Below are 26,702 nucleotides of genomic sequence, written 5' to 3' on the forward strand. Positions count from 1 at the left end.
TTGATTCCAACCAAGTCCTTATTGCCTGGGAATATATGATTAAGTCTTTTCAAAATATTTTTGACAATTTCCTCTATTAATGCGGCTTCTTTTGATGGTAAAAGAAATTGATAACTACTCAACCATACATTGGCAAAGTCTTTTTATTCTCAGCTCAAGAAGGTTCAGGTTCAGCTCTACTTTAAAAAGAGCTGACTTACTTAGACTCAGTTATTAGTTAGAATTAAAGTTTGTTAAATCTATTGAGGCTGTTGTTAAATTCTCCTGATTACAGAGATTATAAAAAATTAATAATAATCATGTATTCTGATAATTCTCTTGGTTCCCCTGTTTTTATACTGTGTTTAATTATGCAGAGAAGTCCTCTGCCTTTAACCATATTAATTAATAATTTAATGATTCTATGAATGAAATTAAAGATTGATGAATTCATTACACGTAAAATCTAATTTTACAAATTCAGAAACAACAAAAGCTTTACCTGAATGAAAAGGAATTAAAATTTCAGTCTTTTGGCTTGTGGTTCCTCCTCCATGTTTGAGCTAAAATCTCCTTTGTATTGTTTTCCAAGAGAGGCGATACATGTACGAAGCCCACACTTCACCACATTGTGATATATTCCACTGAATTCAAAAGTAAGATACCGGCTAATTTTTTTGACCTGGATACTTGGGACAGCAGTCCACACCATTACATGATCTGACATAGGACTGTTGCATTCAACTTTTAGAAAGTATCCCCATTTTGCTAATGCCTTTGTCAGTTCTTCGATCTCCTGCCTCTGACCATTTTCATCTATGCCAATCACCTTAGAACAAATAAACAAACATGGGGGAGCTTCGTCATGGTCTTGAGGTGTTACAACAAGGCACACTTTCAAACTAGTGAAGACTATATCATGAGGTACTGGTAGCACCTCGAGAGTTATAGAAGATCCCACACTTTGGAAGCTAAACCACTCTGGAATTTCATTTCCAGGACAAAGTAAAGGACCATGAAATAATATCCTACCTGCAATCTGTACAAAAAGAATATTTAACAGCATATGTTAAATTATAAAATAAAAAGCATCGATCATATAAAGTGAATCTAGAGAATGGAAGTCATACCTCTCCCCAATTGGCTTTCAGCATATTCTGATACAGTTTTAAACAGTTACCATAGTTGGCCTTCTTCACCGACGAGAATAAATCCAAATCACAAAACTCCAATGACATACAATTGTATGCTTCAACAGTTTCAGCGCCTAATGGTAAGCATTTAAGCCTCTCACAATAACTTATGTCTAGATACTTCAATTTAAGTTTTTTGAAGCTTGATGGTATCGATTCAAAAGTGTTTCTGCTTAGATTTAAAGAATATAGAGATTTAAACTCACCAAGAATGCTGGGTAACGTCATGATTTGACAATCAGACAAATCTAATATATAGAGAGACAAATTTGATAAAAGAGACCATACTGAATCCACCATTAGATCTTGACCCCTATATCCGCTCAAGGATAAATTATGAAGTTTCTTCAATTTTCCTAACTGCTGGAGACTTTCAAGCCTTGAACAGTCTTTAAGATCCAACCTATCTAGTTTTGATGGATATTCAATGAAGGGTAACTCTGTTATAGATGTTCCATCAAAATATAATTGCTCCACGTTACATGTGATCTTTGGAGCCTTCTTGAGATTTGAGCAACCAGAGAGAATGAGATATTCAAGAAATTTTGATTGAATGTTGGCGGGAAGACTGTTAAGGCTTTTGCAACCTTTAAGATTCAAGATAACCAGCTTATTCAGATATTGAATTGATGAATGAACCTCAATCAAACTTGTACAACCTTCTAGAATCAAACTCTCAAGATTTGGGGCTGATGAGAGATCTGGAATTCTAATTAGGTACTTGCAGTGGATGAGGTTGATATACTTCAACTTCTCTAAATGCTGCAAAACAATAAATTAAGGAGATGAGCAAGTAACTAAATTATATGATTAGCTTTATGGTTTTCTAGAAAAAAAAAGAATTGGAAGATAAAATATTTATACCTGAAGACCATTCCAGAGTTGTTTAATTTTGCTACACGGCATGATAAGTCGAGAAAGATTTTCCACCTCAAAATTTGATGGTAATGTATCCAAAGGATATCCGAACCAGCTAAATAACCTTATGTTGCATGAACTGAACTCCAGGCCGTGCAAAGCATGCACCTTATTCACATCCTTTTCATCCATTGAGCAATATACACAGTTATCACGATCCTGATCTTCTCTTAATTCAAAGCAAAAGCAATGAAAATACCACCGACAATTGTAACCGTTCCAGATTCCACGTCGAGTTACCTTGCTTCGGCAATAAAAGTCCAAGAATCTGAGGTTTTGCATCTTCAAGAAAACATTGCACTTCAAGTTTAACTCTTTTATTTTAGAAATATCTAAGGAGATGCTTTCAATTGTTTCACTTCCCTAACAATCAAATGACAATAAATTAGTATCTTAAATAAATGTGAAAGCCTACTATTACAACACGTAGTTTTAAAATTATGTAGGAACTGATAAATTAGCAAGTATAGAATGTGTACCTACATTATGCATGATAATTAAAAATCAATAATAATAAATGGATGATGTTATCCAATTTATAATAATATAAAAAAATTAATCAGTTAATATCTCACCGTGTTGCTTCTTAAAACTTTATAAATATCATCATGATGCCATAATCTGCTGCGTTTACTTGGATCTTTAGATTCTTGCTTGACAATTTTCTTCCCCATTTTTTGTAACAAATCATGCACTTCTATGCTATCAATATCATCTAGAGTTATAAGAGACTTGTCAATGAGATTGGATACTCCCATGTCGGAATCAAAATCATCACCATCAAGGAATTCTGTTGCAATATTTCTTTCAGCTCCAATAAGAAAGCATATTATATCTAGAAATATATTTTTCTCTTGATCATCAAGTCCATTATAACTTATTTCCAGCACTTCTTGGATCTTTGGATTTGGATTTTTTTCTAGGTTAATCAATGTACTTTCCCATAATGATTTTTCCTTCTCAAATAGTGAAGAACCCAAAACTTTAAGAGCTAATGGAACACCTTGAGCAAATTTTATTACTCTTATTGATAGCTCCAAGTAATCTATAGGGGGATGATCCAGTTTAAATGCATGGCGACTAAAAAGTATAAGAGATTCATTAGATGGTAATCCCTCAACTTTATATATGTCACCATGATTTACTCCACAAGTTTTAAGCACTTGTTTATCTCTTCCTGTAATAATGACTCGACTTCCAGGACCCAAACATTCAAGATCTCTAATTAACTTTTCTATTTGCTCTGAACAGGTCACGTCATCAAAAACAATGAGAACTTTCTTATTGTGAAACCTGCTTTTGGTGAAGGTGGACTCTAAAACAGCCCATCGATCTTCTAATATTGCAGAAAGAAGTTCTTCACCCAAACATTTTTCCGACTTTTCCCCAACATTTTGAAAATGAACACTCTCAAATTGACTTGAGATTTTGGTGAATAATGCACAAGCAAGAGCTGTCTTGCCTATACCACCCATTCCCCAAATCCCGACACTCCTGCAAACATCTTTTAATTCAAGACATAATAGCGATTCAAGTTTCTCTATTTTTGATTCTATCCCAATGAGGTCCTTGTTTTCACTCGGGGACATTTTATTCAGTTCTTCCAATATATTTTTGACAATTTCCCCTATTAACACAGCTTCACGCCTAGCAAAATATAAAACACTTTAGTAAGTTTAATTAAATCAAAATAGAAACAACGGTTTTTAATTACAATATCTATGCAAACAAAGCATTTGAATTAACAGAAAACAACATAATGGATACATTCCATAACAGTTACCTAATGTTAATCTAATAATTTTCCATCAGGCCCAGTGAAAGAAGCATAAGAAAGAGTAAAATTCATAGTTTTCTGTTTTTGTTTAGCTCATAAGAATGTCCAGTTCAACTCAATTGCCACATACTCTATACTAGTTTAACACCACTTACAAAAAAATTATAAACAGATTTCATTTTATTATTTAGAACATTTTGAGCCCCTATGAATTGTACCCTTCCTCTATATATATATATATATTAAATAATCTACAATATCTTAAAACTCATGTACTTTAATTTTCCAAAATATTATAGTTTTAGAATTTAATTGTTTACGTTTAATTATTTTACTAGATTTTATCGATAAATGATGCATATTAAATATCTAAATACTAGGATATTTTTTGACAGTTTTATATATAATAAATACATTTCTTTTCCCAAATTAAGAAGAGAAGTCTCCATCCATTGAACAAACTTAAATATCTGCAAAAAGTAATTGTAATCGAGAAATTCAATTAACGTACAATTACCTAATGTTACTGGAATCAAATCCAGATAGATTAGCTGCTTCTTTCAAAGCATTTCTCCATCTCATCACCTTCTCTGAAGTCTGCTTTTCTTCATGGTTCGCAAATGCTTCTCCAAACGTTCCAGTTTGATTCCTTACATCTGATGAATCCACGTGATAGAAAACTGGCACTACCATCAGATCTCTCGCTTTCTTGCATTCAATGATCTTTGCAAGTTCTTCAAGGCACCACCTAGATGTGGCATAACCTTTCGAGAAGATAATAACCGCGATCATTGATTCTTTGATCGCATTCAAAAGTGCTTCTGAAATTTCATCTCCTCTATGAAGCTCATCATCAATGAAAGTGTTGATTTTCTTTGAACACAGAGCTGCATGGAGATGGCTTGTAAAGTTGTCACGTGTATCCTCACCTCTAAAACTAAGAAAAACATGATATTTTTGAGAAACTCTGGAAGAAGAAGAAGATGATGAAGCCATTATTACACTTCACACTTGACGGAAGACTGCTTAAAGAAGAGAGAGTTTTGAACTTTGCATATGTAAACAGTGCACATGATTTTTTAATTATATAACCAATACAGTGATACGCTTGCGTAATTCAATGAACCTATTATTAAAATAAATAAAAGAGTAAACAACCTACTCCCACCCAAGGTTTAACGAAATCTTAGTGGTACCACAAGTTTTATTTATTCCAGATTTCTACCCTTAAAATAACACTGTTAACATTTTTTAGGGGAGTAAGGGTGCAATTATATAATGCTCTTAACCCTAAATTAATAAATTATATTATAACCCTTAAATTACTAAAATTATAAAATTAACCATCTTATTTTGAAATTACTTCAATTACACCCTCAGTGACTACGCACTGTCTTGGATTTCACCAGATCCGGGCTATTTCCGATGGCAACGAAACCCTTGGTCACCTCCATCTCCTTCCCTGTCGTCCGTCCTCCAAAACCCCTCTGGTTCCCATCGTCTATCTCCCCCCAATTGCCGGTCCATCACGCTTAAGTTTTCGTCGTTCTTCACTGGATTCCGGCGATGAAAATTTAATTCGACGTCACCACTGCAATCAGCGTCTCCTAATCTACAAAACCCTTATGTCTCATCAACTGTTTAGTGGTCATTCTTCGGTGGAGACTGACAAAAACTAGTCACATGTGGCGGCTGACGATCGGCTGACGATGAGAGGTTTTCAAGGGTAAGGTTTTGCAAAAGGGAGGATGAGGGTTCGAATGGTGGTGACAAGGATGATTTTGGACAGAAGAATCACCAAGAAAGGGCAAAAAACGTCGACAATGATGTTGCTAATGTGCGTCGGATCTTTGTTAGGGGTAATGATCTGCTAATGTGTGTGCCTCTTCTATGAAATGGCCAATTTACTCTTGAACCGTTATATCTAATCATTTTTCGTTACTTTAAAGGTGGGATTATAGAGTAAATGGAACTTGTGGTACAACTGGAGATTTCATCAAACCTTGGATGGGAATACGTCGTTTACCCTAAATAAAAAAATTGAGTTAAATTCAATGAACCAGGACAGTGATATCCCATTTCTCGGAAGGTGCACTCATGTTGACTTAAAGTCGTGTGAGTCTTTTAAGGAGAGAAAATTTCGAAACAATAAATAGATAAATTGGCAAAATCTTTCATCATCTTCGAGGAAGTTGGCTACTAATTAAATGAAAAGAAAATATCTTCTCAAATTGTTTAATTTGTAAATTATTTTACATATGAAAAGAAAATCTCTTTCTCCATTAATTTGAACCTTGTTAATTTGCAAGAAACGTTCAAGTAATTAATGAAAGATAATCTCATTTTCACAAACGTTAAAGTCCTTTCACACAATAAAGTCTCATTTTAGGTGGATTGGGAAAGTCTTTGTTTCACAAAATCTTTTCACACAAATAAGTCTTTTATTTATTTCCAGGAATTAAGCAGGATGCCTACTTCCATCTACAAAAGAAAGAATTAAGATTGCAAAGATAAAAAATTTTGATACAAAGAAAATGATAGGGTTAAAGCATCAAATGACTTAGTAATGGTATAGAAGTTAGGTTATATAATAATATTTATTATATTATATTATTGTGATAATAACAGGTGTATTTGGTTCATTATTTTGAATAGGATTTTACAATAATTTTTGGTAGTTGGATAAAGGAGTACTACCAGGTAAAATTTAAAAATTTTAAAAAAATCCCAAGGTTTGTTAATTTAATTAAACACCCTAATATTTAAAATGACAAAAACACCCCCACCACCCGCAGTGCCAAATTTCGGCCACCACCGCTGGAATCTGATCGGAAAATTGCGTTACGACATAGAGTGATTAGATCTATGTCGTAACGAGTCAATCTGGTCTTTTCCGGCCAAATCCACCATGGATCTGACCGAAAAAGGCCAGATCCATGGCCAAATGTGGCCGTCGACGGCCGCAAAGGTCTATATACGGCCAAAGATATGGCCTTCGTTTTCGGTCAACGATAGCCAAGTTTTGGCCGTCGTTTTCGGTCAACAATGGTCATTTCTTTGACTGTCGCTGATGGCCAGATCGGTCAATAACCAGCCAATTCCGGGCTTGATGTAAGCCAGGTTTGGATATATAAACGATATCTTTTGAATCCACAAGACAAAATATCGAATTCACGACAAAAAAAATTTCAGGAGAAAATCTTTTGATATGAAAAATATTCAAGGAAAAGAGTTATGCAAACTGTTTGTTTGAAGACAATACCGGCAATTTGCTGCAAATCTTTACCAGAAATTTGAAACGAAAATACGAACAATATAATCAGTTATCTTCTATTGATTCAAGAAAAAGTTCATAAACAGCTATTTGAAAAAAAAAAAAAAAAAAATGAAAGAAAGAAAAGAAAGTCTGCAATTAATGTGTTTCATAAGAGCTTTATGTACACTGCATTGCTCGGTCTGGAACTTGTAGCTGATACAACTCCGCGTTTTCAATTACTTCCTTCAGAGCATCTCCACCCAAAAACTTGAGAACCTATGGCCACCAACCAAACGAAGCAGTGAGAACATATGCAGACTGTCCTTTAGAAACGGAACTTTTTTCTGGATTTTCACAGAAAACAGAATGAAAAAGTTACAGTCCAATCCCTCCAAACAATAAGGACAGTAAGATTCATGAATAAATAAATCATGAGAGAGTGTTGAACAAAAGCCAGACTGCAAAGGCGTAGAATAGTGGACACAACCAACTACAGTAAAACCACATTATTACTTGTTCCAAATGAAAACAGGAAAGCAAAGGAGGAAACGAGAATAAAAAACCTCATTTGCATCATTGAAGCAACACAACTCATCCTTCTTCGGCCATTGGACATGCCAGCATCTGAAAACCGAAAAACAAACTACATGAAGAGATAATTCTAAGTATATGGATACTACTTTTGGGGGGCAATATAAACAGAATTTGGTCTCTAAACCTAAAACATGATGATGATAATCAGACAGGGCGTAATATTGTAGTAAAGATACCATTTTATACTACTATTACTAAAGATATTGCCTACATTAAGGTTTCACCAGGTCAAGATTTTGCACCATCAATTTGATAATTCAGTGCCAATTAAACCAAAAGCTAAAAATTTTGGACTATTGATAAGTAGGCTGTTGTGCGTGAAAGTGATATACTCTGCTATCAATCACTATGCTACGGCACTAAATCAAAGTAATATTGTAAATAAATTTAATAATTGAAAGCATTTGTGGAATAGATGATTTGCATATATAAGTTTCCAGAAGAATGTATAAGTTTCTGAAGTAAATGAAAGCAATTAATTTATAACTGAAACCTCTCTTTTCCAAGACAGCGTGCTAGCTCTTCAGCCAAGGCTTGGCCGGGTACATCACCATCAGTTGCCAGGATAATGCGAGAAACCTACAAGATTTATTAACGCTTTTAAGAAATAATATCAAGCAATGAAAAGAGGAAGACCAATACAAATTTGCATATCGGCTCTATCACTCAAGCATGCATATGTATTAAGTTTACCTTATCCAAGTGCTCTTCGCAGTTCCATATATACTGATATCCCGTGTCCTATGTTCCCAAACAACAAGCAGAAAAGAAATTGTAAACAAATATTAAAAAAAAGAAAAAAATAACCACAACATACAGCAAAAAATGACTTTAAATTAAATACAAGACACTAATTGCAAGTCAAAATAAAAAATAAAAATATCAATGAATAATTTGTTACTCTTGCATAAGGAAGATGCAATCAAACCTTATATAGAATGGAAGAACTATTTTTATCAACCACTTACATTATGCAATATTTCTTGGCAATGAACACATAATACAAAATATATGTTAATTCAAAGCAAATTTAGAAAACTTAAATGGGCTACAGATAGAATGGAATCGATGGCTTTGTGAAAGAGAAGCTAAATCCAATTCAATGTGATATCTTAATTCAAAGCAATAATTTATTGGATACTTAAGAATTTGAGTTAAATGTGGGGATGCATTTACATTCAGGAAAAATATCAAAGTTCTTTCATATTTGCCAATTAATAAAAGGTCTTTTAATGATGCTATATATACTTCTTTGCATAAAGGAAATTAATAAATTTGTATAAATCATCATCACAGGCTCCAAAATTTCCAAGTCTCGAACCAAACCTTTTCCCGTGGTGGTAATTCTCTGGCAGAAGCCTTTTGTGGTGCTACCCAAGAACACTTACACGATTTAGGAAGCCAGCTTCCTCCATCGCAAGCTTATCCATTTCACCTTCAACCTAATCAGCATCAAATAATCAAAAATCAGTAGACAAAGAGATTTAAATTAGTGAGTAAAAGAAGCCAAAGTATGATTGGCGGTATTTACAATGATGATTTCAGCAGCTTCCTTATATCATCAAGTCCAAATAACCATTCTCTGTGCCCCTCTCCTGAAATGAAAGCACACATCAACAAGAAAATCAGACTACAATGCAGCTACACTTGATTATAGATTGACAAAACAGGAATGACAGGTACTGAAAGGCACTTAATGTACTACGGACAAATTCCTATCCCAACACACAGATGAAAGAAACAATCTCCCTAAGCTTAGGAATAAAGAACTTAAACTGAAACCATAGGCTAGAACTGGACATGTAAAATGGCTGTGCCAACCCATTTTCCATATTACTATTTCTACCGGAACTAGGAGTGATCTTAGGATATTGTTTGTGGATAATTCAGAGTGCGAGTGAGAGAATCCATCCATCTAGGACTGGGAGTCAGTTACCATGTGATCTTAACACCTCTCTGGAATTGCTTTTCTAAAAGCCAAAACACATTATTAGCATTTTATGCGGCTGTGCATATAAAATATTTCCACTTATATCTCTGCCATTCCATTGGTATATCAAACTATATTTACCCATTCACCATCCAAGGAAAGGATTAGCAAAATACCTGCCAAAATTTTTTTTCCCTGCGGTTCGGTACTTGCAACCAACGACCCCCCCATTTTGTCTAAAGGGAAAGCTATGACAGCTGGTTACAAATTTTTTATTAGTGGTTAGAAAGCAAACTCAAGATGAGGGAAAGAATCATCATACATGTAGATATTATCTGAGGTTCACAGCGATCGCCATGTGCATAGTTGAGAATAAAAATGTTAAGATACTCCACAATTGACAAGTCAAATAAGCTACCAAGACTTGCATCCAAATATGAATTGCTAGATGTACTATATTACACTGATAAGTAAATATAGCCAAAAGCTCAATAGATTAATCAAAACCATGGGACAAAGAAAAAATAGTGCATTACGTCAACAACTGCTACATCCACATGCCAACGGGAATGAAAGGAGACTGAATGCAGTGGGAGTTGGTAAAAACTCTTACAAACTTAGTTGATCAAATCCATAGTTATCATATCGTGACATATCCTAACAGTCTCAGACTGGAACAAGTGATCCCAAATGTGAATCCATTTTCAATTCGAATGATACTTTCAAAGGAGTTTAAAAAGCTATTCAACAAAATCTATCTTGCCCACTAGTTGCAATCATTTCCTACCCGGCTTCTGCCACAATCACATGGCCAACTAGCTATAAATGAGAATTAGACCTTTAACAGGGCACAAGCTTAATCAATCAAATAAATGATAACAAGATACATTATCTCATGCTTGTCAAATTTTATGGCTGAACTAATTATACTAAGAACCAATCTTGCGAAAGGGATTCATAGTACCGATATTAGATTAGGGTTGTTCAATGTATTTATTAAACAAGAATTCCAATAAACTTTCCCCGACTATAATCTATTTCAGTCACCAATGGTATCATTCTAAAAATGTTTTTATAATATAAATGATAGAATTAAACAAAGATTAATGATAAGAACTAAGTAGCTACAATTGAAAAGGACCTGATCACCAGATAACTGCAACAGAATTCTCTGGAGAGTTCCCTCAGATATCATCGCTCAGCAAATATGCAATTAGCTGAACAAAGACAGAATATAAATTCTGAATCATTATCAAGCTCAACGAATAAGGACTCCAATTAATAGGATTTAGACTCTGCAAGGCATAACTGGCAATTCCTCGAATATAGTATAATTCAACAAAGAAAGAAAGAAGCTCATAAAAATCAAAGGAATATAAGAAGAGAAGTCAGCATACATGCCTTGTCACCCAGTGGTTCTAATCCAAGCTATTTTCAGTCATTTGTTTGATGACAAAACTTTTATTGTTGTTGCTGTCTGCAAAGGCCTACAACCGAAGTTATCAATTGACCAAGAAATAGCATACACCAAATTTAGGTCAGACAAACACTCATTACAATCTTACATGCAGGATTTGCATTTGGATTTAGAAATGGTTAGCATATGAATTATGAACTTATAAGAAGGAAAACTTGACAATGTAAGGTTGAGAGCTTTAACCTGTCTTTTGATAGTCAAAAGCAGAAGTACTTCAACAAGAAGCAGTAGTACTTCAACAAGAAGCAGAAGTACTACTACAAGAAGGAAAAGTACTTCTTCAAGAAGGATTACCTGACCTGCCCATCCACAATTAGCTCGAAAAACACCTCCACATTGCAAAATCCCTACAACAAGTGAAATCCAACCCAGTCGACCACCACTCACAAAAGATTCTACACAAATAAATCAAATTAATTTTTTTTTTTTTTTTATAAAAAAAGGCAGCTTTCGCTTACCATATTGGATTATATGAAGAGACAAACTCTCTCCATTGACGACCTCCTTTACACTAAAACAGAGAACCATCAATATCAAACCAAAATTAAAACAAGAACAACAACATATAAGGTAACAATGAAGCTACAAGAAACACACAGCTGTGGACAAACAAGGATTATACTGTCCAGGAATACAAGAATCGTGTGCAAATTATCCAACAAGCTCCAATTTCTGTTTACTTTCTCAAGTTTCAATTACCATCGAGCCACATCACTTTCTGTGAGCTCCACTTATTATCTTTAAAACAAGAAGAACCCATCAAATTTACGAAGTAATGGGAGCAAATAATGCATGAGTTTTGGGAAAAGGAATTGCCGGGGACGTGGGCTTGGCGGAGAACAAACAGGGTTTAGTCTTTTCTGGGTAATGTTGGGAATGAAAAGTAACACCTGTGAATTATACCAAAGGGCATATTTATTTTGCCTAACTGAGTTTGAAGCTTCAACCTTTAACTCTTCTCTATCATATGAAAATGAGGAAGCTGTTTAGGAGATATGAATTGTACGATAATTTTGGTGTTATTGTGCCTGTAGCTTGTTGTTAGCTCAAATGGCCGCTTGCAACCACATGCTATGCGGAGCTATGGCCGCTAAAAAAAAATAATAAATCACTTTAAACCACCGTAAATGTGAAATAGATATGGAGAAAGAGGAAATTTATTAAATTAATTAAGAAGTGAAAATTTTCTGAATTGAAAAAAAATCAAATTTTAGAAATTTCTAAATTAAAAGCATTATATAATTCAATACTTAAAAAAAAAATAAAGAAAACAAACTCCTAATCCTTCACAACAATTTATTTTTTAATTTATAGAAACTAAAAAATAAAGAAATTCAAAATATAATTTTTAAAAATGAGTGTATATATAATATTAAATTAATAAACTATGGAGATGTTTGTCTTTTTTTTTTCTTTCTCTTCAGTAAATAATGAATTAAGTCATTTGCAATTGATTGTAGAATAAATAAATGCTACGGTGAATTTAAATTAACATTAAGTGCTTAAAATATGCAGTGAGACTGTGGTAAATGATAGACTAGTTAAAGAGATTAATTATAAAATCCTAATTAAGACATTAAAATAGTTTTAATTAAAAAAAAAGAATAATACTAACAATATAAAGATTGTATAGACTTCCATTTTGCAACAAAAACCTAGATTATCAATTTAATCCCACATTATATTAATTTTTACTTAATTACTATGAAAAAAAATAAAATAATAAATAACTCCTTGATAATAATCATGAATAGTATTACACTTATAACTTTTTAATAACCGACAGTTCGTGATTAGAAAGTTCGTAGTGGGTTCCGTCTGTCCAAATATAAACTGATCAATTGCAAGTTATTAACTTAGGTTATATAAAAAAAATTATATGAAAAATATAAGTATATTTATTGATATTTCATCCTTAAATACAATTATTTTAATTAATAACAGCATTTGAGCAAAAGAAAAATATTAATTAAGAGTAACCGTGGTTAATTGTAAGGAAGGTTAAACACGAGCAAGCAGCAGGTAGGTAGTCGCCATTATCCATAACGGTTTCTTAATTAACCCAAAAACAACCAATAAGAACTCTCCACGTGTCCTGATTAACCCTACTAATCAGGAGGTGGTTTACTCCTTAATCTCCTTTTTCTCTCCGCCAAACCTGAAACTCATCCCCCCACTTTCTTCTCCAGTTCGTTAATTTTATTTTGATATTAAATTCTCCTTCAATTCAATAAACAAAAAGACAATATCTTCAAATTAATCTATACAGTGCAGGTATTTTCTAAATTTCTCTTTTCTCTTTCTTTTGTCTTCTTCGTTTCTTTGACTTCAAGTTTTCTTTCCCTTTGTCGTACAGTAACTTTAACGTAATGGCTTGAGTGTATGGGATCATTACACTGATCTTCAGCATTATTTCAACCGGAAATGTTAAGCTTCCAACACCAGGCAGCTGGAGAGTTCGAGGATGACTTCGATTACTACTTCAACTTGTTCAGTTCAGCAACAATGATTTTGGTTCGATTATGATTATGTTTCGGATACTTTATCTGATCATAGTTACAACCAGTTTCCATGTTGTTAAACGATGATAATCAAGTCTTTAACACTTCTGAATCTGATCACAATATTCTCTTCTTCTTCTCTTCCGGATAATTTCATCTTCCTCTTGAGCTTGAGTGTCATCATAATTATCCGAAGCGCCAGAAGAGATATATGGAGATGGGGTTGACGTTGATCATCATTCGGTTACTTTTTCGCCTGAATTCTTTTCCGGGCGTGTCTCAAATGTGATTAATCCTCAGCGCCACCGCCTCTTTCTGAATTTCTGCCGAGATTATTCCAGCTCCTCCGGGCAGGTTTTAGTTTTGAGAAGAGTGGTAGTACTGATCACGAGAGTAGCACAAAGAAACCAATAGGGTGAGCTTGTCGGCGCAAAGCATCGCGGCGCGACAGAGAAGAAGGAAGATTACGGAGAAGACTCAAGAGCTGGGAAAGCTGATTCCGGGCGGCCACAGAATGAACACGGCTGAAATGTTCCAAGCTGCTTCAAAATACGTCAAGTTTTTGCAGGCTCAAGTCAAAGTTCTAACTCATGGAGCCAATAATGCGGTGAAAAAAATATAATATATTTTGTTTTCCAAAAACGTTTTCTATAATTTTGAAACTCTAAAAACTTTCAATATTTTGCATGCAGGAAAGAGAAGAATTGCTTCCATCTCAAGAACTTAAACTCTTCTTGAATCTCCAATAATTCAAGAAAAATTGTACTCAGAAGAGAAGTGTTTGGTTCGAAGAGAAATTCTGCAAACCTAAAAGATGATCCTGAAATTCAATCAAAATCAGCCATTTTTGAGACCATTGATGAGCTGCTGGAAACAAATAATGGCTGATTATTATTATTAATGACCATATTTATTTATTCTGTTGAGATTTTGACCTAGATGGTAGTTAATTAACCCTTGATTTGTATTGTAGGTATTAGAGACTAACCATTTTCTTGTAAAATTTTCTTTCCAAGAAATGGAATATTAGTGTTTGTTTCATGTCAATTTTAGTTTGATTTTTGCCGTAATTTAGACATTAATAGTATTAATTTATGTGAATTATTAATTAATTTCTTGGCGGCTACTCCAAGATGAATATGTTTCCTAATTTTATGGGTTAGTTTTGTAATTATCTTATTGGTAGTTAAATATAAATGAATAAAATCTTAAATAAATTCCTATATATATATTTGGACAGATAATGCTAATAGAGTAGTGTCCTAATAATCATATAAAATTTTTAATCAATGGAAATGATTCCATGTCTAAATTATGTAATCTATTATGACAAATTCAAAGATTTTATGAAACATTATATGCAAAAAGTACATGTAATAATTAAAAGTTAAGTAAGTGAGGATCCCAAAAACTTTGGAATACAATGTTATACTTACAATTAATTGAAAAATCATGATCAATTTATATGTTATATATATACGTTATTTTCTCTCTTATTTAATTCAGTATTAGTTTTAAAACTAATATCACACATAAACATAAATCTTCGAATAATTCATATATTATCTATTCTATTTATCATAGACTTTTCAACATTCCTTCACTATTAAATTATTAATTTACTGGAAAAATTACTCAGCGGCAATCCATTTTAAAAATCGCAACACTACAATTAACGATGAGAAATTAAATTTAAGACCGTACACATATCCACATAATAGCGTAGAACATGTTTAAGCTGATATGTCCTATTTTTTATTTCATATTTTTATTACTAACTATTTAACAGATGAAAAAAAAAAAAAAACCTTATTGTGTATTAATTTTGGAATCAAGGGTGAATAAGGTATTTACGTGCTTAAGAAGATTGAAGGGAACACTTAAATGAGGGTATGGAAGGGGAGAGAGAAGGAGTGAGCAAGAAGAAATATGAAAAAAAAGAAAGAACAAAAAAGGAATAATCTTATTTAATTTTTAATTTTGAAAAGACAATAATCCCTATATATACAGGACTTAGTATTTTTGTATCAAGGTAATCAGTCATTCTAACTTTTTAAAAAGACAGAATGCCCCTTAGATGATAAGGGATTTTAAACGTCATTTGCATCTGGAGTGGACTGTGCATAATTTTCAAAATCACAGACCTTAATGAGAGTCTGACTGTAATACTAGAAAACACAGAGGTAGTACTTAAAATTTACCAGGTAGCATATCTCATCAAAAAACGTAAATATAATGCGGGGTAAGTTCCAGTGGTTGAAGATTTTATATATTGACAGGAGATTACCAACATGGAAAATCTGAGTTGGCTTTAATCTCTATAACTAAATGTTTCTTATGAAAACAATACATGTAGGATCATCTCAACCCAACACATTCTCTCACATTTTTACTTCGCCGGACGAAAAAATATCTGACTAACCGTTTGCTTCACAAGCTTCGAGCAACCTTTTCGTGCAAATCGCGAGGCCAATTCTGATTCATATTGTTTGCAAGAAAGTTCGCGATCTGCAACCAGCAAAACACACATGATCACAATGCAAGAAGAGCATATCTAAAAGATCGACATCGAAAGCGTTCTCAGTTTTCAACCATTTCAATAATTAATATCGAGAGGATGATTAAATACCAAAATAATGCCGGATTATGGCTTAAACTTCTGGATAAATGATCTCTAAGAGGCTATAAACAGAACTAAATTTATGGACAAGAATTCATATCTGACCATAGATTTTTTCATTTCAGGCATACCTTTGCCCTCATGGCACGAAGTGATCCATCAGTGTCTGTAACATTGTCCAGACAAGTTAGAGCAACCTTCAAAAGGTCTGGCACGCAAGCTTGGACGTGAGGAGATAAATGCCGAAACACATCAGCTGTAACATTTGGCGCTCGTGGAACTAATGGAAGAAACGGAAGTTTGGCAACCTCCCTCCTCAAGGCATCTAAATAATGCCCTAACCTCGCCAACTTGTGGATAGACAAAATTGCCTCCAGCTATCTCAATACAGTTTGTTGTTCTAGAACCTGATCCCTCTCTTGAAGACTGCCTATGAAATTCAAGTAACCATTAGAAATCCAAAAAAGCATAAAGATGATTCTATGTCATTATTATTATTATTATTTTATAGGAAACTTATTGTATGTATGCGTGAAAAAAAATAAATTTAATAGTGGATCAGGTATCCACTACTACAAAAACTTGGCCAAAACTGATAAAAGGAAATTGAAGGTAGTAAATAACCTGACTTCAGGATAACATTTGTCCATCTCCAAAATCTCATTGCCAGAATGAATGAGGCTAGAAGTCTGACTCTCACCATCCAATCTACCACGTGACAGAGCGCAAATTGCTTCAGAAAGACACTTATTAATTGTATCCAGTGCCATTGAAAACGCCCCAACTCTCTTCTGAATTTTTATTGACTGAATTTTGGCAATCAAATGAACGGTCAGAAACAAAAGTAACACCAAAAGTCTTGGACTTGAAGCGGACCTTGGAAAAGAGAGTTAAAAAGAGAAGAGAAGAAGAGAAAGAACTGTTGAAGATTTGAAGAACTGTGGAAAAGAACGGAGTAAAAGCAGAAGAGTAGGAGAAAAGAAAATCTTTTACTTTTTAGTCATACCCTACCCAAAACGACGTCGTTTTGTCTCCCCATTAAAATTTTTTCTTTTTCCCGTAGTAGTTCGGCAATAATACGCATATAATTCGCGTATTATACAACAGCATTGATAAAATATATAAATTTCTAGGGCCTAAATTGCTTTCATTTACAAATTTTGCATTCTGTTTTCATTTTCTTTGCCTAATAAATCTTTAAAAATTTGCTCAACTATCGTTTTTTGAAATTTTAGATGAGAGAATAGATAAAAAGCTTGTTAGAAGAGAAAAACATGAGCCCCACATTTTATATGAAAATTTAGAATTTTGATTAAAAAAATTATTTTATTCTCTTCCCTTTTTTGCATTTGCTCTTTTTTTTTTAAAAAACAATTTTTTTTCTTAAATGAAATTCTTTGTTAGTACAAAATTGCAAGGGGAACAAAAAATTGATATAATTAAGATAAATGTTTTGAGACAAATAAAATAAACCATATTTTGAAATGGTTTTATCAACTGTGTAGGTGACAAATTTCTTTTTTTTTTTTTTTTCAATCAAATATATCAAACTTGTAATTTTTTTTTTCAATCATTTTCAATAATTTTTAAAATACAAGAGATAGATACACAAAATTCATAAAAGAACACATTCCTAGCCTTCTGCCAACTTTTGTCTTTTTTTTTTTTAATTATTATTTTTCTTATTATGTAAGGCAATTTGGTTAACTCACATAATTCTAGAATAAATTCTTATTTTTAAATAAAAACCTTAACATTTTCAAAATTAGAACTAGTGAAATGGCTATACAGGGGAATTATCTCAATAATACATTAATACTTAGCCTATATATATATAATGTTTTTATTAGTTTAATCTTAAATAAAAAGGGTTTTTTAACCCCTCGAAGGTTTAATCAAATAACAAAATTTCTCCTGAAATTTCAAAAATAGCATAAATCTTCTCACTATTAGTATGTTCGTTTGAACTTATAACATGAATGGTTAATAAATATTTATCTAATTAACTTTCCCTTTTTATTTTAACCCCAGAAGCTTAACGGCAAAGAAAATTCTATAATTACTATAGACCATAGGGGGGTTTTGTTATTTAATTATACCTCATGGAATTATTGTTATTAAACCATTAACACAATCAATCATCAACCTATTCATTGTTTTTAAATCTGTCTAAGATATTTATCTCTAATATTTATCTCCGACGATACTAATCCGGTGAATTCTTAGTGCTCTATTTTGCAGCAGAAACATGATTCAATATGCATGATTTCAGGTTTTTGATGAAGAATCTGTGCTGCAAAACACCATGAAAAATTCTACGGAAAAAAGTTATGAAATCTATTAGTAGTAATTTGTTGCATATCTTTATCATGAATTTGAACTGAAAAACCATGAACAATAAACGAATTATCAGTATAACTTAAGCTAATTTCTGATAAGAATGGGCCTAAACCTTGAGTAGAGGGCTTAGATAGTTGAGTAAAACTCATCTTGAAAAACTGGCTTACCAAAGGAGGGTGCCCAACTCCTTATAAACCACTTAATCCCTCTATTCCTTTCCAATGTGATCTCCTAACAATTTCAAATATCATTTAGGTTTTGTAGTCTTTTTGCAATGAATTGGGCACAGCCAACCCTTAAGCCTTGCCAAGATATTTCAACAATAGATACTATGTTAAAAAGAGAAATGAAAGAAACGAGACCCTGTAATTCTTTGAATGTGTTTCATATGAGCTTTTATGTACACTGCACTTTTGCTTGGTCTGGAACTTGTAGCTGATACAACTCCACATTTTTGATAACTTCCTTCAGAGCACCTCGACCCAGAAATGTGAGAATCTATGGCCACGAACCAAACACCGTAGTAAGAACATCTGCATATCATCCTTTAGAAATGAAATATTCACTGATTTTGACAGAAAATGAAATAAAAACGTTACTGTTAAATTTTTTCCAGCTATTTTAATCCCAGGCCTCTTATTCCAAACCTCAGAAACAATGAGGACATTACAATTCATGGATTAATATATAATATATGAGAGAAAGCAATGTCATTTTTGAACTATCATCAGTTCTATCATACCAGTTGGAGAAAGTACAGAACAAAAGCCAGATGATGGCAAAGATGTTGATTAGTAGACATAACCAAATATGGTCAAACTACTTCATTATTGCTTGCTTTGAAAGAAAAACAGAAAAGGAAATGAGGAAACAAGAATCAAACCTCATTTGCATCATCGAAACATTTGACCAACAAAATGATGAGGATATGAGAATATGTAATCACTTCAATCCAAATAAGAATCAATCTATCTATCTAGGATTTGGGAGTCAGTTACCATGTAATCTTAATCACCACTCTGGAATTCCTTTTCTAAAAGCCAAAACACATTAATTAAAGCATTTTATGCGGCTGTGCTATATCCCACTTATACCTCTGTCATTGCATTGGTTTATCAAACCATATTTATCCATTCAACAATCCAAGAAAGGATGAACATTAATACCTGCCAAAAAAATTTCTCCCTCAGTACTTGCAACTAATGACCACCCCATGTTGTCTAAAAGGGAAAGCTACGACAGCCTGTTAACAAAAATTTTGGAACTGGTTAGATAGCAAACTTCAAGATGAGGGCAAGATCCATCGTACATTTAAATATCTTTTTCTGAGATATTAGCGTCTACCACGTGCATAATTTGAGAATTAAAATCGTTAGGATACTCCATAATAGACAAGTCAAATAAGCTACCAAGACTTGCATCTATAAATATAAATTGCTACATGTAACATATTACACTAACCAACTATAGGCAAAGACTCAACAAATTAATCAGAATCATGGGACCGAAGAAAATATCTTTGCATTACATCAACAACTGCCAACATCCACAAGCCAATGGGAATAGAGAGGCGACTGAATGCAGTGAGCAAGGTAAATTAACTCTTACAAACCTAGTTGATCAAATCCATAGTTATCATAAAGTGATATATATATACAGTAGCAATTATAGATTTGGAAAAATTGATCCCAAATGTGAATCCATTTTCATTTCAGAATGATACTTTTGAAGGAGTTTAAAAAGCTACAGCAACAAGTATCTATCTTGCCTACTAGTGGCAATCATTCTCTACACCTTGGCTGCTGATAATAGTATGCATCAATTTCATCAAAGTAATCTCTAAAGTTGTATAATCCACTTATAGGGTACAATTAGGCATTCTCAATTACTTCCTTCACTACTTGTGGTCCGAGATACATAAGTACCTGTGAGCATCATATAAAAAATTGTTATTTGTTGAGGTAACGATCTCAAACAAAATGTTGTAGCAAAACAACTCCAGATTACCAACTAATATAACAATGTCTACGATGAAACACGACCTCATGCATTGGCAACAACATGCATGCCTTTATCACTAATCCACTTGATCTAGAATCATTTACAATCAATACCTGGGAAAAAAAAAATGCAGAAATTATGCAAACAGAAAGTAGCTTCCCTGCTTGGTAGACACATAAGCTACAAGCAAGACGCGGACAAAAATATCTAATTTTTTTTTTTTTTTTAATAGAAGAATAATACATTAGTTTTTCAACATATATGTATCTCACTTTTATATATAAAGACATTGATATCTGACATCATTTGCGTCTTTAAAATGATTAACCTAATAGCTCTTTGGCCACTTGACTCGCCAGCATCTGCCATAGATATAAATAACTAATTAGAAGATTGCCTAAAGAGAGAATAATGGTACACAAAATCATCAGTGCATCTTGACTAGGTATAGAGCTTTCTTTTCCAAGGCGGCATGCAAGTTCTTCAGCTAAGGCCTGACCAGGCAGATCCCTATCAGTGGCTAGTATAATGTGTGATGCCTGTCAATACCAACACCTTTAAAACCAATGCCTTTATATGTTTATAGTAGCCACAACTGAAAGTAAGAAGCCTATCATACTATTCTTTTTAAGTTAATCTTTGCAGTTCCACAGATACTGATCCTTGGTGTCCTAGCTTTACAAAATACACAGAAGGTGCATAGATCCAGAATTTTTAGCTAGTTCACAGAAAACACATGTTCTCAAATAATGAGAGAGAATCTCCATATGTGCTCCACTTTTTTGCCTTCAGAAATACCATATATATGACCCTCTCAATCACAAAAGATCAAATGCAGCAAAGTGAAGCTTACATAAAGCAACCACCACTTAGGGGAAAAGGTTACGGTCAGACCATTTATTAGATAAACCTATTATCTACAAACAAGGACATAAGTATAGCATCTAGACATAACACTGGTGCCAAACATGCAACTCTGAAAAATTAGAGACATACAAACAGTTGTACATGCTCACATTTTTGCATTCATGATATCAAATCTAAATACTGATTTATGATGGTATACTTGTTTGCTTGTAGAAAACAAGAAAGGATAAGTAAATCATCAAGCTTGAAATGTTTAGGTTTCATAAAAAAATTTGGGAACCCTCAAACTGTTACTATATACTTAAAAATTGGTGATGCGTTTTGCCACAACTGTACGTACATATGTTGGACAGGGGTAGGCACAAGCAATGAGTTTCAAGTGTAACACACCAAATTTTCATCAGTGAAGTGTCCTCCAAATCATACCACCGATAAATGTTGAAAATAGCAAGTTTTAGCCATAAAAGATAAAAATGTATGGTTCATTTACAAACTTAATAAATTAAAGTTTAAATTACTTCAATTATAGAAATGTAACTCACATGGGACTAAACAGATACTTTTAATTAACATTAGACCTAAACTGATGTTGATGACAGGACATGCTAATAATTGGACCTTAAAAATTATTCATATAATCCCCTACGCACATATGCATAAACATGTAAATTTTTGAGGTAGTGTTGAAAAAGAGATTCTCTTCAATAAAGTAGTTTCTTATTATTGCACAGTTGAAACTTGAGATTCGAGATCCTAGTTGACATTTCTTTAGTTGTTACATTTTATAAGATCTTGTCAAGAGAAGTGAGCAAGCCATGAAAACAATTACTTATGAGATAATGAAAGTGACATGACTCAACATTTTCAAGTCAGCCAAACCTTGTCTTCAGGTGGCAAATCTTTTGTGTAAACTTGAACAGGTGCTCCATCAGGAACACTAACACAATTACGAAAGCCAGCTTCCTCCATTGAAAGCTTGTCCATTTCACCTTCAACCTATAATCAAAAGTTAAACATTTGTAAGTACAGAGGTCAGATTAACAGTTAGCAGAAACTCTTAGAAAACAGAGAGGAAGACGTACAATGATGATATCACTTTCTCCCTCCATATCATCCAAACTATAAAATACCTTTTCAGTATCCTTTTCCTGAAATAGAAGATCAGTACAAAATTGATCTAAATAATGGTTAGTGGGGTTCGCACGCTATAAGCATTCAGAGCATAAGAAGTAATATGAGAATCAGAAAAAGGAACTGTCCAATGGATAAATGAAAATTATTCCATCTCCATGCTGTCAAATTTAAGCTCAATGTTATGAAGGCTGCACACTCACTGAACAACAGAATATACCTTCACTCAGTTTTATGTACATGAAAATCCCACTGACTAGGTTTATTAATAACCAATTTATGGTTTACATATATATTTGGCACCAGTCAAACGTAAATTTTACAATAATGTGGCTTCATAGCAAATGAGATCTCCAGGAGGAATTAGTAATCTCATGTTAAAATTCAACTGTCTAAAAGGCACTTGTATTAGAACTCTAAGTCATCATTTAATCGTTCCATTGATCTAATTAAAAATTAGTTAATAAAACCTGCCAAAATATCTTCATGACATCCAGATATTTGCAATTTACGAGCTACCCCTTTTTCCGATAAGTAAATGCAATAACAATCTGGCAACAAAATTAGATAGATAGTGTCACATTTGGGCATATTGTAAGTTTTTGTCACATTAAGAAAGCTAACTTGGAGCTGCGCCTAATAGAATTTCAATTTCTTCACATTGCATGATGAAGAAACCTGTTGAGCAACTGTTCTAAATGGAAATATAACTTTATTCACAATTGTTAACTATTTTTCAGGTTTTCACAAAGTTTAAACTCTGATAAAGACAATGGTAAGAAAAAACGAATTTAACTTATGTTGGAGGAAGTCAATGCGAACAAAAGTTAACTGCCTAAATGAGTTAAAACCATGTACCACCATCTGCTCTCTTTCAATATGGCTTCAGATTTTATATATATATATATAGTTGTGATTGTGATCATGTTCCATTCACAAGCCTTTGCACATAAAGAGGGCTGTCAGAACTTAAACACTATTCCTAGGCTTTACCTCTTAATTTTATGGACAGAAACTGAATATTTATCAAGAACAAAATGAGAATAATTATTTTCTTGTAGTCTAGACATGGTAAAGGCCATCATCATCCTAGCATAGGATTTATAGTTCAAGATAGTTGGAAACCTCATTATTCCAACATCTTTTCTGCATAACAAGATTTCTCTGTAGCGTCTCTGATGTTATCATTCGCTCAGAAAAATTGCGACGAAGCTGAAACAGGACAAAATGTAAATTTTTTATTAAAAAACTGATGCAAAAGACAAAAATGATAAACTGATCAAGAATGAAAGCCTCAGAATCCTGTAAACTCAATAAAGAGAGGGAGAAGAGAATAATACGAATAACCATGCATATAATAGTATACACTTATGAAATGAACAAGAAAAAGCATTTCTTGATGGCTTGAAAGCATAAATTGAAATGCACAAAGGTGAGCTTCAGCAACTACACAGCAACAGTTGCCAGAAACCAATTTTTGAGGAAAAGAAAAGACCAGTAGAAAGGCTAGTGCCCCTCAAGCAAACATCTAAAACATGTTTTGAATAAAAAATAAAAGTTGTACTCAGAACAAGAAAATTAATCATGTACAATGGAAAATAGCCAATAACAGAATGCTCAAGCTATCAAACAATTTTTACTAAACTCATAACCAAAAAATAATTGCAAAAACAGAACAAAGATCACACACAAAACAAAAGGTAAAATCCACCAACCTGGTCACATAGTGGCTCTAGTCGCAGACCCTCCTCTGTGACTTCTCTTATTGTCTTCTTTTGGGCAATTTGGTTCAATCTTGAACGTGATGAAGTGTTGTCTCCGAACGCCTGCAAATGTAGATGCAACATCAATCTAAGAGTCAAAATAAAAAATACTCACAAACATATAACTGCAAACATTTCAGCTAACTGATACAAAGAATATCTTACACTCGTGCAGCCTTTCCATTCACATTTTGCACGACAACACATCCATATAGCTGAGCACACAGAAATTGCCAAAATAAATAAATAAATAAAATAACAGAGAGGTAAGTGGTGATCTGTTAAGAACAGAAAAGAAGAAATTATAAAGGAGGAAAGTATAAGTAGCATACCCATCACGGCTGATGTAAACAGGCAAGCTTTTTTCCTCTGAATCACCACCATTGCCCTAATATACAAAGAACAATGAAAAACAACAAAACCAAATTATCGTTAAACCATAAGATTGGATAAGGAATGAAACATGAAGATCTGAAAGCAAATCTACATCTAGAAATTAAATCTAGAATTAAGTTCAAGTCTACTGGCAGCTTCATGGAACCAACACATCATAGTAAGTCATTCACACGAATTTGTAGTAAAGCAACTCAAATTTGGTTAGCCTCTCTCCGTTTCTTAAATTGATAATTGTTTTTTCTAGTACAATTCTCATTACACAGCAAGTTAATTAATGTCTACAAAACCTCAAAAAAATGTCCATAACTTATGTGCATAAACCATGACATTCAAAGAAAACAAAGAGAACAAAACAAAACCCGATTCCCATAAATTGAACTCAAAGAACACAACTTACAGTTGGACAAAGCAAACTATACTGGCCAGGGACACATTTCTCCATATCCATCCCCAGCTCCTTCAACTTAATCTTCAAAACATCCAACGGCTGCAAACCCAAACGCCGATTACCTATATCCTTAGAAAGAACCACAAAACAAACACAAACATCATTTCACAGACACTCTTTAAATGTACTCAAAAACATAAAAAATTAATCCATTCTCTATCCTCAAAGAGATATTAATTTTACAAATACCCTTTAAATGAACATATAGACTAAATACAAAAGCACGTAAAACAAACAAACAAACCTGGGGCTGAGGAGAAGTCATTGGTTTTGGTTTTGGGTTTGAGAGTCAAAGGATGATGATTATTACTACTATTATCAATAGATTTTAAAGCCAAAGCTGGAAGAAGGTGTGAAGAGGATTGTAAGAGGCGTGTGTTAGAAGGAAAGAGGAGTGTAAGAAGGGTGTTCTCAAGGTTCTGCGAGAGCCCATGAAGAATGAGACTCTGTGTTGAAGAAGAAAAAGCATTCTTAGTGTTTGAAACAAATGTGTGAACTAATTGAGGGGTTTGGTTGGTGGGTTTTCAAAAGGGTTTAGAACTTTAGACATGGCTCAGTCTGGCATGGAAGCTCAAATGAAACGCTGAATTTTGTGTTTTTATTTTTTATATTTTAAAAAAAACTTCAAATGACATTTGAACTTGAATTCAAAAATGAAAAAAAAATATATATATATATTATTGAATTAAGTGTACCCGTAAATTTTATTGATAAATATAGAATTGATAAATTAATCAAAATTTTATTTTGTCAAAATAAAAAATAGAATAAAAACTATGAAATTTTATCATCTCCACAATCAATAAACCTTTCCAAATAGCATTTGTTCATCTTAAATATATCAATTTTTTATTTTCATTTGAAATCTTGTGTTAAAAATTTTGATTTAAAAGAAAAGCTATTGTTTTAAGATGAAAAAATATATAATAAAAGAAAGAGAATAAATTCGGGGCAAAGAAAAAGGAAAACGTAAGCAAGCACGTTTTATGCGATTTTCTAAGGATTAAAAAATAAAATGTAAAACATAAAATTTGTAAACGAGCGAGGCCTTATAAAATTTGTGTTTTTTATTTTCTTTTTTCTTTAGAGAATAAATAATACAATTAAAAAATGTCAAGTAATATAAGATTTCGGTAATTTTCCAAAATTAATAGTAATTACTATTGGTAATATAGATGGTAATCTAATTACCTCAATTTTCTTAGGTATTTTAAGATTATTTGGCAATGTAAATTTTGTTACAATTTTACCCTTTATTAATAAATTTTTTGGACAATAATACCCTTAATTTGAAATTAATTTACAAGAACCTATCATTACAATTTTACCTCTAATTAATTAAGTTTCTAGACACTAATGTCCTTGTATTTAGAACAAATTGCAAGTCACTTGAAACAAATTGCAGGTCACACAAAACCACCACCGCCCGCCAGCAACCATCGTCGACCGCCGACCATCGCCATTGCTATCAACAGCCACCACCAGACAATGAGGCCATAACAATGCACAAC

General features: G+C 33.0%; 1 protein-coding gene, 1 long non-coding RNA gene and 1 pseudogene across 2 annotated transcripts; all 3 read right to left on the minus strand.

The window, feature by feature from the left end:
* Positions 1 to 443: 443 nt before the first annotated feature.
* On the minus strand, positions 444 to 4,875 carry LOC116121662 (protein SUPPRESSOR OF npr1-1, CONSTITUTIVE 1-like). Its single transcript, XM_031407603.1, has 5 exons — positions 4,385 to 4,875; positions 2,666 to 3,737; positions 2,037 to 2,453; positions 1,110 to 1,934; positions 444 to 1,018 (listed from the first exon to the last, which is right to left on the minus strand). The coding sequence occupies exons 1-5, from the start codon at positions 4,861 to 4,863 to the stop codon at positions 497 to 499; spliced, it is 3,315 nt and encodes a 1,104-aa protein (XP_031263463.1). The 5' UTR covers positions 4,864 to 4,875; the 3' UTR covers positions 444 to 496.
* Positions 4,876 to 7,259: 2,384 nt separating this feature from the next.
* LOC116121663 lies at positions 7,260 to 25,456 on the minus strand (annotated as a pseudogene).
* Positions 16,049 to 17,011, minus strand: LOC116121612. Its single transcript, XR_004126750.1, has 3 exons — positions 16,870 to 17,011; positions 16,377 to 16,671; positions 16,049 to 16,133 (listed from the first exon to the last, which is right to left on the minus strand). It is a non-coding gene; the product is annotated as an uncharacterized LOC116121612 (long non-coding RNA).
* Positions 25,457 to 26,702: the final 1,246 nt, after the last annotated feature.

Source organism: Pistacia vera, unplaced genomic scaffold (assembly GCF_008641045.1).
Source record: "Pistacia vera cultivar Batoury unplaced genomic scaffold, PisVer_v2 Contig127, whole genome shotgun sequence".
Taxonomy (NCBI): domain Eukaryota; kingdom Viridiplantae; phylum Streptophyta; class Magnoliopsida; order Sapindales; family Anacardiaceae; genus Pistacia; species Pistacia vera.